General features: G+C 58.4%; 1 protein-coding gene across 1 annotated transcript in view; it reads right to left on the bottom strand.

The window, feature by feature from the left end:
- NFATC1 (nuclear factor of activated T cells 1) overlaps positions 1–15,515 on the bottom strand; it is a 117,082-nt gene that overhangs the window by 70,399 nt on the left and 31,168 nt on the right. The window contains exons 4-12 of the mRNA XM_031658650.1: positions 12,107–12,307; positions 11,589–11,791; positions 8,012–8,074; positions 6,504–6,627; positions 5,172–5,451; positions 3,008–3,075; positions 2,518–2,848; positions 951–975; positions 726–871 (exon numbers count right to left, since the gene is read on the bottom strand). Coding sequence (XP_031514510.1) covers positions 726–871; positions 951–975; positions 2,518–2,848; positions 3,008–3,075; positions 5,172–5,451; positions 6,504–6,627; positions 8,012–8,074; positions 11,589–11,791; positions 12,107–12,307 — 1,441 coding nt within the window. The remainder of the gene's footprint in view (positions 1–725; positions 872–950; positions 976–2,517; positions 2,849–3,007; positions 3,076–5,171; positions 5,452–6,503; positions 6,628–8,011; positions 8,075–11,588; positions 11,792–12,106; positions 12,308–15,515) is intronic.

Raw genomic sequence — 15,515 nt, 5'->3', positions numbered from 1 at the left:
TGGGGCACCCCCCTACAGCTTTGCCATCACACGGGCTCCCGGCCTGCGGGTCACCCTCAAATGGGCGTGTCCCTGCCCTTGTTGACTCTATCCTGCTGGTCTGCACGTTCCAGCCATCCCAGCTCAACCTGCGCTCATTCACCCATAGACGTGTTTGTCATCTGTTCCCACCATGGTACCATGGGAATCTCTCAGGAACCAGCAGTCCTCTTTCCTGGCTGCCTTCACAGGTCAGGGCCAGCGTGCCCAGCTTTGAAGCTGGGATTAAGGCAGTAGGCCTTGTTGGAAGTACATGTTTTTGTCTATAAACACTAAAATTCACTTTTAAACAAATTACAGTGCCAAATTAGACTCAGAACGTCAGCGCAGGCCTATCCGTGTTGTCCGAACCTCCTAAAGTTCAACGTGATCCGGATATGCTGACTGCTTTAATTTTTGATGCTCACGTTTTAACCATCCTTCTCATTACAAAACTGCTGTATTCAGAAAGAAACAGGGGTCCTGTTTAGGAGCTAATTGCGGAGGGAGGTATTTATAGCTGCGTATCTGATGTCCCAAAAGTGGCAACATACACAGAGCTGAAACCCTAGAGAGAAGCAAATCCATTGTCAAAAGCAAGAGGGAGGTTTACTTACTGGCTGTTAAACCAAGAGTGTCCTAGCCACGGAGCTTGGAAGTGCAGGGGGCAGCCCCAGACCCTGGGCAGGAAGGCACGCCCCGCCCACCGCCCGCCAGGAGTCCAGGTTCAAGGTCAGCCTTTTTGCGGCTGGCATGCTGTTCTCGGGCAGGAGCGGGATCTCCAGGACTTTGGTGTTGGAGAGGATGGCCTCGTGGCTGGTAGTGGTTCTGATCCTTCCCGTGATCGTGCACCCTGTTAGAAAGGCGTCTTGAGGCGGTAGCAGCTTGACGGTAGATCATGCCAGTCGATCAAAACTGCAGCATCAGCTGACTTTCACTGTCCGAGCAGCCATGGAGCTGGCGAGAGAAGAGGAAGCACCCACTCAGCACCCAGAGTGGGACCCTGGGAGTCTGGTCTGAAAACCTGCTGTGGGTTTGAGGCCTCGTCCCCTAATCCTACCACTGTATTTTCTGCCTTATCATGCAGTGTCTTTGTAAAGCAGATTAGAAAATGCTTTGTTAGGCAGTAGGTGGCTCAAGCCTGTAATCCCAGCACTGGGAGGCAGAGGCGGGTGGATCCGCGAGGTCAATAGTCAGGACCATCCTGGCTAACCCGGTGAAACCCCGTCTCTACTAAAAATACAAAAACCCTAACCCGGGCAGGTGGCAAGCCTGTAGTCCCAGCTACTCGGGAGGCTGAGGCAGGAGAATAAGTAGGCCAAGCCGGGAGGCCAGGGCTTGCAGTGAGCTGAGATCAGCCTGCACTCAGCCTGGGCGTGAAGCGAACTCCGTCTCAAAAAGCAAAAATGCTGTTATCCCTAATGGACCTGGGCACTGAGGGTTAAGCTTTGAACACACCTGTGGCCACTTTCAAACACACACACACGTATGCACACACCTGCACACATACTTGCACTCTCACACGTGTGGGCACGGATGTGCACACGTATGCATCCACACATGCTCACTGTGTGTGCCACTTTGCCCGAGGCCATGAGTGAAGCTGTGCAGGAAAGCTGAGCCCTCGCTGAGCCACGGGCAAGGCTCGCTTCACCAGTAAATTCAGATGAGGCCCCTGGGCCGACCCCATCTTCCTGTGTTCCATTAACCTGGAACTGGGCAGCGTGCAGCTCCCACTCCTGACCAGGATGCCACACTGTGTGCACACACCACTGACTTTCTTGAGCCTCGGGCCCCAGAACCCTTCCTGATGGCTCCTGCCTCTCCTCCCGGCAGGAGCAGGGGGTGAGTGTAACACCTCTGGCAGCTGAGCAGAGGCAGACGCTAGCGGCAGACACTGCCCACGGCAACCGTGCATGGAGGTGTCTATCGGCCGCACCACCCTGCAGAGCCGCTCATGGCTTCTCGGCCAGCGCCGAGAAAGCCAAACCCAATGAACTCAAAACACATCATTGGGATAAGACTCTGGCCAAATGGAGCAGCCCTGGTGCTTCTGCCAGGACGTTATGTAAGGTGGCGAATTTTTCTCCGCCTCTGGGAAGGTCTGCGCCTTTCGGCAGGGCACACACGTGTTCAGGACCAGCTGTTCTGAGGGATGAGTTGCTCATCGGTGTCTGAGAGGTAAATGCAAGGTGCAGTGCTGCTGCCTCTCACCCTCCTTCTCCGTACCACGAAGGCGTGCTTCCGCCTTCGGCAGTGAGTCATTTTTAGAAATGTTTGTTTTTATCTTTAACGCTCCCATTTACAATCACTATAGTGTGATTCTATTTGAAAGAGGCCGATTTGGTTTGGAACACGAACATCTGATTCTCAAAGCAAGCACACAGGCCTAGAGGGAGGCCGCAGGAGTCAAACCCTTTGCACAGTGGGGCCTCCCACAGGGCTCCTCGTTCAGAGCGCCTTCCCTTCTGCATCCCCCAAGTGGGGCCTGATGGGCACCAGCCTCAGAGCCCTGAGATTAATCAGCAAAATCTGTGCAAGGCCCGTGGCAACACCCAGCCCCGGGAACCACTCATCCTGGAACGCGTCAACCCCTCTGATCACGTTTGGAGTCGATTTTCTCACTAAACTAACTTTAAAATCTTTGACCACCCATGGCAACTGCAGCACTACCACCATGTGAAGGCTCCAAGCCCGGGCTCCTGCAGGCACGTTCCAGCCACAGGAAAATGCGATATCTGCCCCCACCACGCAGATGCCTGCCGCCCACTCAGGGCCAGCAAGGCGGGGGAGAAGGTTGGGGAGCCCGAGCCGGGGGCTGCCCCTCAGACTGCAGGGGACGGAGGATTCTCAGATGTCAGTGGGCAGAGGGGAGATGGGCCTGCAGGGGCCCGGGCAGGCAAAGAGGCGGCCCCTGCTCCGTGGCTCCAGCTCAGCCTCAGCCTCAGCCTCCGTGCGGTCACCACAGTAAAGAACAAACCAATCTCACTGGCAGCTGAACTCAGAGCCCCCCAGGGAGGAGGCCACAGTGAAGCGATGGCTGCTGTCACCGAGGGCCTGACCGTGAGGCCCAGACTGATGGGCAGGGCCTGGGACGCCACGTGAGGCCGAGCTGGGACCCAGGCCCCGGCTGAGACATCGAAGGGGCGTTTGGGGTCTGAAGTACAAAAGCCAGAGGCTGAATGAAGGCGTCACGTGGGAACACGGTGGGGAAGCCACAGACAGGGACGAGGACACAGCCCCGATGTGTCAGATGCCCACAGGAGTCTCTGCACCCAAAGCCACCAGCACCCCATTCCAAAGTGATTACAGCTAAGACCACGTAACTCCGCAGAACAAGCCTTTCCCTTTCCACTGCAGCCCCCTCTTCCCGCATGAATACACAAGTGTCTCCACAGTCAGGACGGGGGACGCTGGGACCTGCCTGTCCAGCCCTTAGTTCCTCGGAAGACAGACTCCAGCCTTTTGCCAAATTAATGAACTTCCTGAGATACCTTAACTCTCTGTAGGATTCAAACGCCTTTATGATGGGAAATGTAAGAAGAGAAGCAGAGATTGAGGCAGATTCTGCCACACAGTATTCCATTTTCCGAGATTTAATACCTAAAAATTTAATTTACATAGAAAAAATGTAAATGAGTCTCTGACCAAAACCACCTCTGGGGGTGGGGGAGGGGCGCCTGGGCAGCTCCGAGGGCCTGGCCAGGGTCACGTGGTCTTAAACTACAATTTAAAATTCCCCCAGGATCCCTGTGGCAGTTCTCTGATGGTGTGTGGAATGCTGTGAATTGGGCGTATGACTGTATCCTTTAAAAAACATGCCATTTCAGTGAAAATGGGAATATTTAAGGTGTGACCTGGGAGGTAAACATCTATTATTTAAAACATGAAGTTCATTTTAAGAAAAGTAATTTAAATACGTCACGGGCCCCACTGCACGGGCTTTCTGCCTCTGGCACAGTACAGAACCTGTCAGAATCCTATTTATAAAATTACCTGTCACAACAATGACCTCCCTTTGCCTGAACCTTAACTAAACAAAATGTATTATTCTACTGCTGAGGTGGAAGAGTTTCTGAGTTTCCTACACATTAAAATGTTTGTTTTTAGCTCCTGTGCTGGCCTCAGCACTTACAAGGTGACATGACGGGTAGAGGATGATTGAGGCCAAACGTATTCAATGCGGAACTCAGCTGTGCGCACGCAGGGGAGGGAGGTGTGGGGTGGACAGAGGCAGCTCACGACTAGGAATGTCTCACCCTCCGCCCCATAGTCTGAGCTGCTGCACAGAAATGGAGCCAAGGCGACCTGGAGTCAGGCTCCTCTCCGGGCAGGGCACAGGAGCAGCCGTCAGCCAAAGGGAAATTATGCATTTAGGGCCTACAAGTAAAACCTGCATTTTTCAAATTGCCCCAAGGAAGTCCCCACAGGGACAGAAAATCTGGCTCACAAACCGGTTTCAACCCCGATTCCCCCCACGCTGTGTTAATTTAAGAGATTGCCATGCTGTGTGGACAGCGCCTAGGGTCCTGTTTGCAGCCCTGGCATCCTCATCACCCACAACAGCAGCCAGAGGTGACACATCCAGGTGAAGCCCACGGGGCGCCTTGCGGGGCTGGGCCTGGGGCCAGGGGCCAGCGAACCAGGCTGGAGAACACGTTCCTCATGGGAGGACGTCCAGCCACATTCTCCACCAAAGCACGAGAAGGAAGGCATCAGACCCCGTGGCTCCACCCTCGGTGCAGGGGCCTGGCCAGGATGACATGGCGGCCACTGCTGCAGAGCCAGGTGTTCCTGCGGGAACGAGGCCCGCCTGACCCACAGCACGCCCGTCTGACCTATGGCCACGGCACAAAGGCCATCTGACCCACGGCCACGGCACGGGCCCGCCTGACCCACGGCACAGGCCCGCGTGACCCACGGCACACCAAAGCAGATGAGGCAACAGCACAGGGTACTTGTAAAAAAACCCAATTTGATGCTTCAGGGAGACTTTACTCAAGATACCAGGAAAAATACAAACAAAAAGTAAAAGACATCAAAAATGGAGCCAGTAGTCAAAGGGAGCACGCTAAACCCGAGGTCGGTGGAGAAGCAGGACGCGGCCCCCACATCCTCCCTCTCCTTCCCCACTTTTCTCAGCCAGGCCTCACCTGCCAAAAGCAGGAGAGGGGGGCTGCACGGCTGCTGGTGTGATTTCTGTGCTTGCCAGGACTTCGGGCTCTGGGGTCCACAGTGACATTCCAGGTGAAGCCGCTAAGAGACAGCCACGCTGCATCTACTTCCTCACCTGCTGGCTGTGTGGTGTGCAGAAGCCGCGTGAGTGTGGGCGTGTGAACCAGAAATGTGCGTGTGCAGGCATGTATGGCCACGGGGGTGCCTGTGTGTGCAGCGCCGGTGTGATCTACCGGGTGGTCCATGAGCAGTGCTTCTCTGTAAACCGGCCCAGACCTGGCTTTAAGGGGAGCTTCACCTGCCGGACGCCCTGCCCTGGCCCTTTCAGATGCAGGAAAGGGACTGAGGGGCCTGGGGTCTCCCTCCAGAGCGGTGTTGGCTTGGGGTGGGCGGGGGAAGCCGGGGTCTCCCTCCAGAGCAGTGTGGGCTCAGGGTGGGTGGGGAAAGCACACAGCCTGGCCCTGCATGCCTCTCGTCCTGGTTCCCAGTGTGCAGAGCAGAGAAGGACCAGGGGAGGAACGCGGACACCATGGCTGGAGACTCAGGCCTGAGCCAGGAGTCGGGGCAAAGCGTGGTGTTCTCTGAACACACGTGGGCATGTGTCCACACACACACGCACAGCCACACTGGGAAATGTGCACACACCGCACAGAGCGTGCACGCGCGCGCACACACACACCCCCCACACGTGACAAGCCTCTGACCCACTGGCACCAGCTCACTGCTCTCTGGGAAGTTCTAGAAAAAAGTTTTTTTCTCATTTTAGGTTTTATTTCTATCTGTCTGGCCACAGTTGCCAGCCTCCTGACAGACCCAGAGTGCACGAGAGAGGCCTCCAGGAACCCCACAGCCAACCCTCCCTCAACCCTCCTGGGAACAGATCTCGGCCTTGCAGGAGCAGGGCCAGGCCATCCCGACCCCCAGGTACCACAAACCTGGTGCCGTTGGCATCATGAGCCCTGGCATGGGGCGCCAGGTACCAGGACCCACAGCAGCTTTCGCCATGTGGCACAGCCCTTCCCAGCGAGGGTGGGCAGACCAACACCTCGGGGCTGAGGTCTGTGGGCAGCCTGGGGAAGGGGCCTTGTGCCTGGTAGTGCCGGGACACCTGCCCAAGGCTGGGGGGACAGGACCAGGATCGATCGTACCTTCCCTCCCGCAGGTACCATCGGCAGGAGGATTCAAGGGAAGTGTCACGTGCTCGGCAGGAACCGAGGCAGAGGCCGGGCAGTCCTGACCCCACAGGCTTGCTGCACGCTGAGGCCTGAACAACAGAGGCTACATAGCAAGTTCGCTGAGTGGATTCTCACATTGGTGAACGCACAGGCACCGGCTGGGAAACTAGCTCCTCCCTCCCCATCCCTGAGGGACAGCTCCACGCCCCTTCCCGTGACAGGGGAATACGACGATGCGACGACGCCTCCGTGCAGTTTCCTGCACGAGAGGCCCCGGGTGAGTAGTGGGCGCTGCCCTCACTACCATGCCTGGTAAAAGAATCTATCTGCAGAATCTCTGAGTGACCGATTTGTCTTCCCAGCTCTCAGGGCTGTGTGTGCATGGGCCCAAAGCAAGCGTGTGCATGACTGTGTGCGTGCAGGTGTGTGCCCATGTGCGCGGGTGCACAAGCCAACAATACTGAGTTCACACCACAGAGTGTCACCTTAATGCTGGGAATCCTTCCCGTGAACACTGTTGCTTTCCTAGTGATTTATAGATCGTGTTCAGAGCCATAGGTAAAACTGAATTTGTGGCTGTAAATCAAATCTAAAGGGACTCACAGCCCTGCATAGGGACCTTCCAGCCGTGATTGAAAAAGTGCACTCAGCCACAGGCTTGGTCTTGACCGGGAAGGGCTGTTTCAACATAAAAAGTCTCTTGGGGTTTTCGGTTTTTAAAAAGGGGCAGGCGGAGCTGCAGGACTGCCAGGCTCTAGCAGAGTGCGCCCCACTCGCTACACGGGAAGCTCTGGTGTGTCCCCTTCCAAACACAGCTGTTGCTGTCTGGGTGGGAGTGGGGAGAAAACTCGGGTTTCTTGATGCTCAGAGCTGAGCTCCGGGCTGGGGCCCCAAACCTCCACCTGACGCCAACCAGATGACCTGCAGGCTACGGCAAGGCCCGGACCACCGGAGCAGAAGCTCCCCAGGAGGGGCCCAGCATGAGCACCAACAACCGCACGCTGCTGCAACCACCACCCACGGCTGCCACCGCACGTCTGTGAACCAACATCATATCCCCACTCCAGAGACGCAGTGCTGAGCTGCAAGGGCCTGTTTCCCGGACCCGGCTCTCCAAGGTGCCTTGGGCTTTCTTCCCAGGTCCCTACTTTTCTAGCCCCTTCCACTGACTTTGGAGAAAGATCATTCAAACCAGAAGCCCAGAGAAGGTGCTGGAAGGATGTTGAGCGGCACCCCCGGAATGGACACGGCAGGAGCCCCTCTTCTGGGAGACGTGGTGCCCGTGAATGGCAGGTGCGCTGTCACCTGCACAAAGGCAGGCGAGGTTGCTAAGCAGGACCGACGCCGTGGCGAGGGTGGACGAGGTGGGGAGGAGTAAGGCCGCCCGGCCACGCCTGCGGGTCCCTTGGACGCGCCAGTCTCCACATGTGCACACGGGTCTCCACGTCTCTCTGGGACAGCAGCCCCAGAGGCCGTGCTTGCTGTGGAGAGCTGGTGCCCTGCCCCGCCGCCTTGGCCCGCCGCACTCCCCACCTGTGCCTTGCAGGGACCACCCGGCCCCACCAGTGCGCTTCCCGCCTTGACCTGGCAGCAATGGCGCTCGGCACGAACCCCAGACTCACCAGAGCGAACCCCAGACTCACCAGAGTGCCGACAGGGCCGCAGGGCCAGGGCACCGAGGTGGAGGGTGCAGGGCACCAACGCACCTGGAAGCGCCCGGACAAGAGACAGCCACGTTCACTTCGGCTGAAGAAGATAATGCCCCAAAATACCACATTTAGATTTAATTAAATCTAATCAATCCACGCTGAGAAGCCTCGACCTTCTATGGAGGAAGAATCACCTAGAATGGAACTCCTCAAACAGGCAAGTGGGAAATGCCGCGACCCCGCGACCCCAGGCCAGGAGCACATAGAATCCACGGCCCCCGGCCACGAAGGGAGAAACGGCAACCTTCTAGAAACATCCGTGCCACTGAGAGTCGCGTCGCCCGACACCAAGCGGCAGGAGAGCTTGTCCTTTGTCAGAAGCGAGGTGGTTTCCGCTCAGAGCCTCCTCCGACTCTACCCCAGCAGGGCCTGATGGGCTCTGGGCACAGCCCACCCACAGCCGGGGTGCCCTGGCTGATCTCAGGGAGACATGTCAAGGAGCTGGCAGGGTGGCCTGAGGACGGGCAAGCAGCCCCTGTTCATCCTGCCTCCCCGACAAGCCCTCCCAGCTCCAGAATGGCCCCCAAGCCTGCTGGTCAGTGGCTCAAACACACCAAAACCGAAACCATGGGGGAGAGAGCCCCAGGAGCGCCGCCCGCGCAGCAGCCATGTGCACCTCCAGAGCCCAAGAGCTACACTGACACTCAGTCCAGACACACAGGGATGAAGGGCCCGAGGAATCCCGGGGTGGAAGAGCCACCATCCAGCAGCACCCCTGCCCCTCCTCCGGGGCCCGTACCCCACAGTGCCACAGCCCTGCGCTCCCCAATCTCCGGGTGAAACCTATTTCCCTAGAACATGGCCTCGGGGAGCCTCACAGGGTGAGACCCGGCCAATCTATGTGCTCCAAGTGCGGACGATGGTGTGTCTCAGCTCTGCAGGGCCCAGGGGCCGTCTGTGCTGTCCCCAGCAAAGCACCTCTGTCCACAGACAATGCCCAGTGTCCTCCCTGAAGGAGGGGGGTATGGCTTGAGGCAGGTCCACGGATAGGAGCCAGGCCCAGATGGGCACACATCCATGGACACTCCCAGCCGCCACTCCCACATCTGGCCTGGGCAGGGCCCGGGCAAGGAACAGCCACCAACATCACAAAGAAAGCAAGCAGCCGTCCCACCCAGCAGCTCCTCAGGAGTGTCTCTGAAACCACGTCTCGTTCCTCTTAGAACCGACACTGACGCAGAAACCTTGGACGCCAGAGCCAGTCAGACACAGCAGGGCACAAACCTGGGAGGCTGCAGAAATGGCTGCCACCCTCAGCACTGGGCAGCGCAGCCAGCAGCTGCTCTTTCCCGGGAGAACCCAGCTGGGTCACAGCCCCAGGTCCTTGGAGAAACGAGCAGGGACCTTCTGTGGCCAACATCACCTGCAGTCACTGGACACCTGCTGGGTGTGGCCCAGGGGCACCATGGTGTCTACGGGGAAGCAGGGCCCATTGCTCAGGCAGCGAGGAAGGACCAGGCCCCACACGAGAGCCGCTAGGGTGCCGTCTCCCCACCGGGCGATGGTTGCCACAGGTGGCCGCTTCTCATGTGGTCTCCAGGTGATGTGTCCACCCCTCCTGACCCACCTGCACCAAACGTGGGTTTTCTGAGGCTGGGATACAGTGTGTCCCAGTGAGTGGGCAGACCCCTCTCTACCTAGGAAAGGCCACTGGGAGGCCCTTCTGTGCTACTAGGAGTGGTCACTAGTAGCAGCTGTGCCCCAGCCCACGTGTCACCTTAAATTTCCCCAAAGCACCAAGAAGCCAAAGCTCTGAAATTACTAATAGAAGATTGAGGAGGCTGATGGTCTGGGCTTAGGGACGCTCATGCGCCTCGTATTTCCTGTCTCAGCTGCACACCCCCTACTCCAGCGGCCAGGCCTGTCAGGAGACCCAGGCCACATTTTTGCCACTTTTTCCAGGTGGCGCAGCTGTGGAACGGTAGTTAGAAGTCAGTGTCACAGACCTGCCAGAGGCCACATGCCTTCCCCGTGCCAGTAAATCTCCACAAAATTCCACCCATTTTCTCAAATATTGTCATGACTGTTTTAAGCAGTGAATGGCTGGGCCGACCTCATTCCACGTTGCTCTCCTGACATAGCGAATCTGCCCCGTGAACACCCTCCCAGCAGCACCACGCGTCTGTCCCCATCGCTCGAGACACAGCCCGTGGGCTTTGCTTTAGGGAAGAAATAAATGGTGAATCCTCGTTCATCATAAAAGCTGACACCGTATCTCAGGGTGGCTCGGGCTTCAGCACTGCGCTTCTGAGAGTTCTTGCTCCTGGGAACACACACACACAGCCCGACAGCAACCACGTCTGCTCTCCTGGCCGCGTGCGCTGCGGGAGCAACGGCGTATGTGGAACTAGGAAATTCCCTGTGCGTTTATGTGCTTGGCAGTCCAGGGAAGGGACGGTCATTTGCCCTGAAATTTTGCTGAAAGAGGAGAGGGCTGTTGTCTAGGTTTCAAGGCAGACCCATAAAAAATTAATCCGTGCCTCCTGCAGGCCTCCGGCGTTTGGCAGCAGCAGTGCTGTGGCGTGCGGTTTTGTGGTCAGACCTGCACTTTAGTTTCCACCCCATGGTGTCCTCCCTATGCGTGGGCCTCTGCGGGACTCCCTGGGCAGGGCCAGAGCGGCTGCTGTTGGAGGCTCTGCAATAGCACAGCTCCTGGTGGGGCCTCGGAGCTCTGATCAGGTAACAGTGTGTCCCAGCAACCACCCTCCCGGGCTTTCCCATATAACAGCCCTGCCTGGCAGGGGACGTGGAGAACCAGGAGCTCCTGTGTGCGGCAGACCACTTAAGAAAGCGTGGATGAGGCCCTGCGTGGAATAGTGTGTGTGTGGTCATCTGTCCACGGTATTCACGGGCTCCCAGGAACCTGCTCCTCACGGTACTGAACACTTCCCCAGCCCCTGCCAGCTGGGGAAGGCACCACGCAAAGTGACAATTAGTCAGGACCACCGGCCCAATGCCCATTTTACAAGCAGAAAGGAGCTGCCTTGCGGGGGGCTCCACTCCTTGGTCTGCAGCTGTCAAGTTTCTTATGTGACAGAAAAAATATCTGTTCCGGATCTATGGGGGCAAAGTTGACCCACAAGCCAGACGACGGGAGGAGAGGCCCACCGAGGCCGCCGTGGGCACCAGCGGGCCCACTCCACCCTGCGTCCTGAGCTTGGGGTACGGCCAGGAGCCCTCCCTGGGGCCAGTCTGGCCTCCCGACCCTGGGTCCTCACCTGACCCGCCAGCCCCTCTCACTGCACGGCTGAGGCAGGATCCCAGACTACCTGCCCTCACCTCTTTGCGGACTCAGTCAGCCCCTCTCCTGACTGACAATATTACAAGCTGCAAACCTAAAATGCTGTTTCAGAATGGGCCGAGGCTTCTCGTTTCACATTCCAGTGACCTATTAATTATTCACACAAGCCCGGCCTCCTGTGTGATGGGTGAGATGCTATCAGGCAGGTTATTTTGGTGACTTGGTAAACAGACCTGAGTTATTTGACCCCTGGGTCAGAGGTCAGGCTACATCCCACAGAGGTCCACGTGCCCCCGCAGAGTGGTGGGTGCCAGGGAGGTGGCAGCCGAGGGCCAGGGACGTGCTGCAAAGACATCTTCTCAGGGACCTGGGCCCTTCCCGGCTGCCTCCAGGAGAGGGTAGCTGCGATGAGCAGTGGAGGACGCAGGCCGAGGACGGGGTGACTCGTGTGAGGAACACATCGGGCGAGGGGCCTGCAGGCCACGGTGAAGAGGGCAGGAGGGAAGGAAGGAGGCGCGACCAGAAACAGAGAGGAGGAAAGCAAGGCAGAGTGACCAGGGCGGGTGCTGCTCACGCAGCTCAGGTCCTCCTCGGACGGAGAGGGGAGCCGGACTCCACGTCTCCTCAGGGACCACGGTCCCCCTCGATGGGCAACAAGCAGGCGGAGGACCAGCCTCACCTTCACACCCGGAAAGGCAATGGGTCACGTGAAAAGGCCTCAACGGCTATACCCAGGTGCTTCTCTGCCCTCCCTGGCCAGAGAAGGGGAGGAACACTGCCTGTCTCACCCCAGACCATCCTGGTGGAAAATCTCTAAGAACCAGCCTGATGCCGGCTGCCCACGTACCGAGGTGACCAGGACTGAGGGCACAGGCTGTGTGGGGATGAGGAGGTGAGACAAGAAGAAAAGCCAGCAGCCCCCCACAGCACTCGTGAACTCCCGGTTCCAGCCTCGCTGAGAGCGGAACAGGCCCTCTGGGGTGAGGAGACTGTGTACAGAGAGATCCTCAGCCTCAGGCAGAGCCTGCTGTCAGGGCGGAGGGTGGACGGCAGAGGGTGGCAGCTGCCCGAGGTGCCACCATCAGGACACTCAGTGTGAGCTGGGATTTGGGGGAAAGCCGAGGCTGGAGGGAAACACCCGCTACGTGTCATTTTTAGGCCTCGCTGGAAATGCTGGTGAGAAGCAGAGCAGGAGGACGTCCCCTCAGCCTCCCCTGGAGCCAGCGGCCTGGCGAGGTCCCAGCATCGGCAGATTCAGACCGGCCCACCGAGAACTGGCGGCCAAGGTGCTGGACCGGGGGCAGGAGGGGCCAGTGACAAGGGGACTGTGTGGGCAGGAGCCGAGGCTGGCCGGGCTGCTGGTCACTCCCTCTGAGAGGCTCTGTCCAGGTCACGTGTTCTACCAGGGCCAGGTGAGCCCCAAACGGGCCTCTTCATCCTTGGTTTCCCAGGAGCACTGAGGCCCATGCCGGACCCCTCCCCACCATCCGGACCGGTCCCCACCATCCGGACCCCTCCCCACCATCCGGACCCGTCCCCACCATCCCGACCCCTCCCCACCATCTGGACCCCTCCCCACCATCCGGACCCGTCTCCACCATCCCCCTCACACACACGGGGGCAGAACGGTCCTTACCCGCAAACCGCACCCTGCAGAGGGGGCGCAGCCATCACCACGGCCGAGGGCCCACCAGACCCTGCAGGGACCACATCCGCCACGGCTGCCGGCCGTCCTGAACCACCCAGACCCCCTCGCGGATGGCTCCAGGGCCCCACTCTTCCAGGCTAAACCACACCCTGTTCCTTTGATGCTGGCGTTTTTAGCGCCATGGCAGCCATAACAGGGGTGGCCTCAGGGTGCGGATGGCGTGATCATGGCAATGTGGCCACAAGAGTAGGGGCTGGCCTGGGGTGGTCTCTCCCCGGCGTGGGAACGATGCCATCCCCACAGAGACGGCAGGCGGCACGCTCAGTGCTCACTGGAGGGGGCTGGCCTCCTTCCCTCTGAAGGAAAGGCCCGAAACAGGAGGAGCCCCGGATGCCGGCCGTCCCTCGCGCCCCTCAGCGCCCACAGGTAAGAGCGAGCGCCTGCCCGGAGGAGCAAACACCCTTTCCTAACCTGGGGTCCATGCTCCGAATGCCTCCTGGAGAGAAGGTGCTGTGTTCCACTCATGCACTTTGCTTCCCAGCTGCGAAACACATGGGAACGGGGAGAAGTGGGGGACGGGGGGGACGGGGAGGCCGGGCGCGGTAGGAGTAGGGGGCCAGGCGCGGGAGAATGGGGACGCTGGGCACGGGAGGCCGGGTGCGGGAGGACGGTGACGTAGGGCGCAGGAAGATAGGGAGGACGAGGACATAGGGCGTGGGAGGGCGGAGAGGCTGGGCACGGGAGGACGGGGACGCAGGGCGCAGGACGGGGAGGCCAGGTGCGGGAGGACGGGGACGCAGGGTGCGGGAGGAGTAGGGGGCCGGGCGCGAGAGAATGGGGACGCTGGGCACGGGAGGATGGGGAGGACGAGGACGTAGGGTGCGGGAGGGCGAGGATGCAGGGCGCAGGACGGGGAGGCCAAATGCGGAAGGATGAGAAGGCCGTGCGTGGGAGGACGGGGACACAGGGTGCGGGAGGACGGGGACACAGGGTGCGGGAGGACGGCGACACAGGGTGCGGGAGGACGGCGACACAGGGTGTGGGAGGACGCGGACGCCGGGTGCGGGCGCACAGTGCTCTCCTGACCGCGAGAGCTGACAGCCACCTCCCCAGGCCCCCCGCTACCCTCCAGGGCTCAGCTGCACTGCAGGAGACAGCGGGCTTTGATTTTATGGACAAGCTTTTTGAGCTGTAGTGGACAGACGATTCACAATGAAGAGAACAGCATTTCTCAAATACAGGAAACTCCTGTGTCAGTGGTTCCCAGTGGCTCTGACCAGCCACCTGCAGTGCCCACCACCCACGGCCTCGCCCCCGCGCCCCCAGGCCAGTGCAATGAGCCTCGTTTCTGAACAGCGGGAAAGGGGCTGTGTCGAAGGATGTGCTAAAATAACCCAACGGCAGTGAGTGCACGTCTGCGGTTCCGAGGAGCTTCCACGGCAACTGAGAGCTTTCTATTCTCATTTGTTTTATAATTATGCACAAATTCTATTTTTATCCAATTTGTGGTCCACCAACTGAAAGAGAAAACAAACCCCCAAAACTCCCTCTTTTTAGCTGCTTTTACCTCACACTTGCATAGACATAAATGCCACAGATACATCAGAAAACTCTTTAAATTACTAATTTCTCACAATGAGATATGCTGATAGCGCCTGACGTTTTCCATGCAGGGGACTGTTTTCTCCTGCGTTTCAACGGAAAGGTCTCCTGTGGAAACACAAGGCCAGCCTCTCCCATTCTGCTGCTGCTCACACATGGGCCACTTGATTTGGAATAATTTTTGAGGGTACATTTTAAAGATATTTTAAATTACTGTTTCAAGTTTCCTGAGTCCTCCAGAACACCTCGACCCTCTCAGTCGCATCTGTATTGATAGATTTCAGCACCCTAAGCCCAAGACACCCAGACAGTAGAAGAGAGATGGGATTCCACAAGATTCCAGAAGATGCAGGGAGGAGTGCCCAGCACTGAGCCGTGTCCACGGAGACAGGTGGCACCAGGCACCGGCGCTACTCACAGGTAGGTGAAAATACATCCATTAAAACCCAGGGCTGCCTGTAGTCCCGGCTACTCGGGAGGCTGAAGCAGGAGAATCGCTTGAACCCGGGAGGCAGAGGCCGCAGTGAGCTGAGATCGCACCACTGCACTCCAGCCTGGGTGAGAGCGAGACTCCGTCTCAAAAAAAAAACAAAAACAAAAAAACAAAACAGACAGACAAAAACCTCAGAGCTCTCTCCACACTGTTGGTCCCACTTTACCCTCCAAATAACAGCCCCGATTCCTACAACTGCCCCTCATCTGGACATGGTGAAAAGGGCGATGGCCGGTGACCCTCACCGATACAATTCACAGCAAATGGGGTGGACGAGGCCATCATTTCTCTATTGCCTTATTTCCACTCTTTCTTTCACTGCCTCATTTCCTGTCCCTTCTAATATCCTTTCCACTGAGCAATAACAGGCTTTCGGTCAGTGAAAACCGAGGCAGGGACGGGGAGGTACAGGCCTGCAGGGACGAAGCATGGCGCAGCGCTGTCTGACCTTTCC

This window comes from Papio anubis, chromosome 19, assembly GCF_008728515.1.
Source record: "Papio anubis isolate 15944 chromosome 19, Panubis1.0, whole genome shotgun sequence".
In the NCBI taxonomy this organism is placed as follows: domain Eukaryota; kingdom Metazoa; phylum Chordata; class Mammalia; order Primates; family Cercopithecidae; genus Papio; species Papio anubis.
The sequence above is the reverse complement of the archived record's forward strand: the minus strand, read 5'-3'. Positions and strand labels throughout refer to the sequence as shown.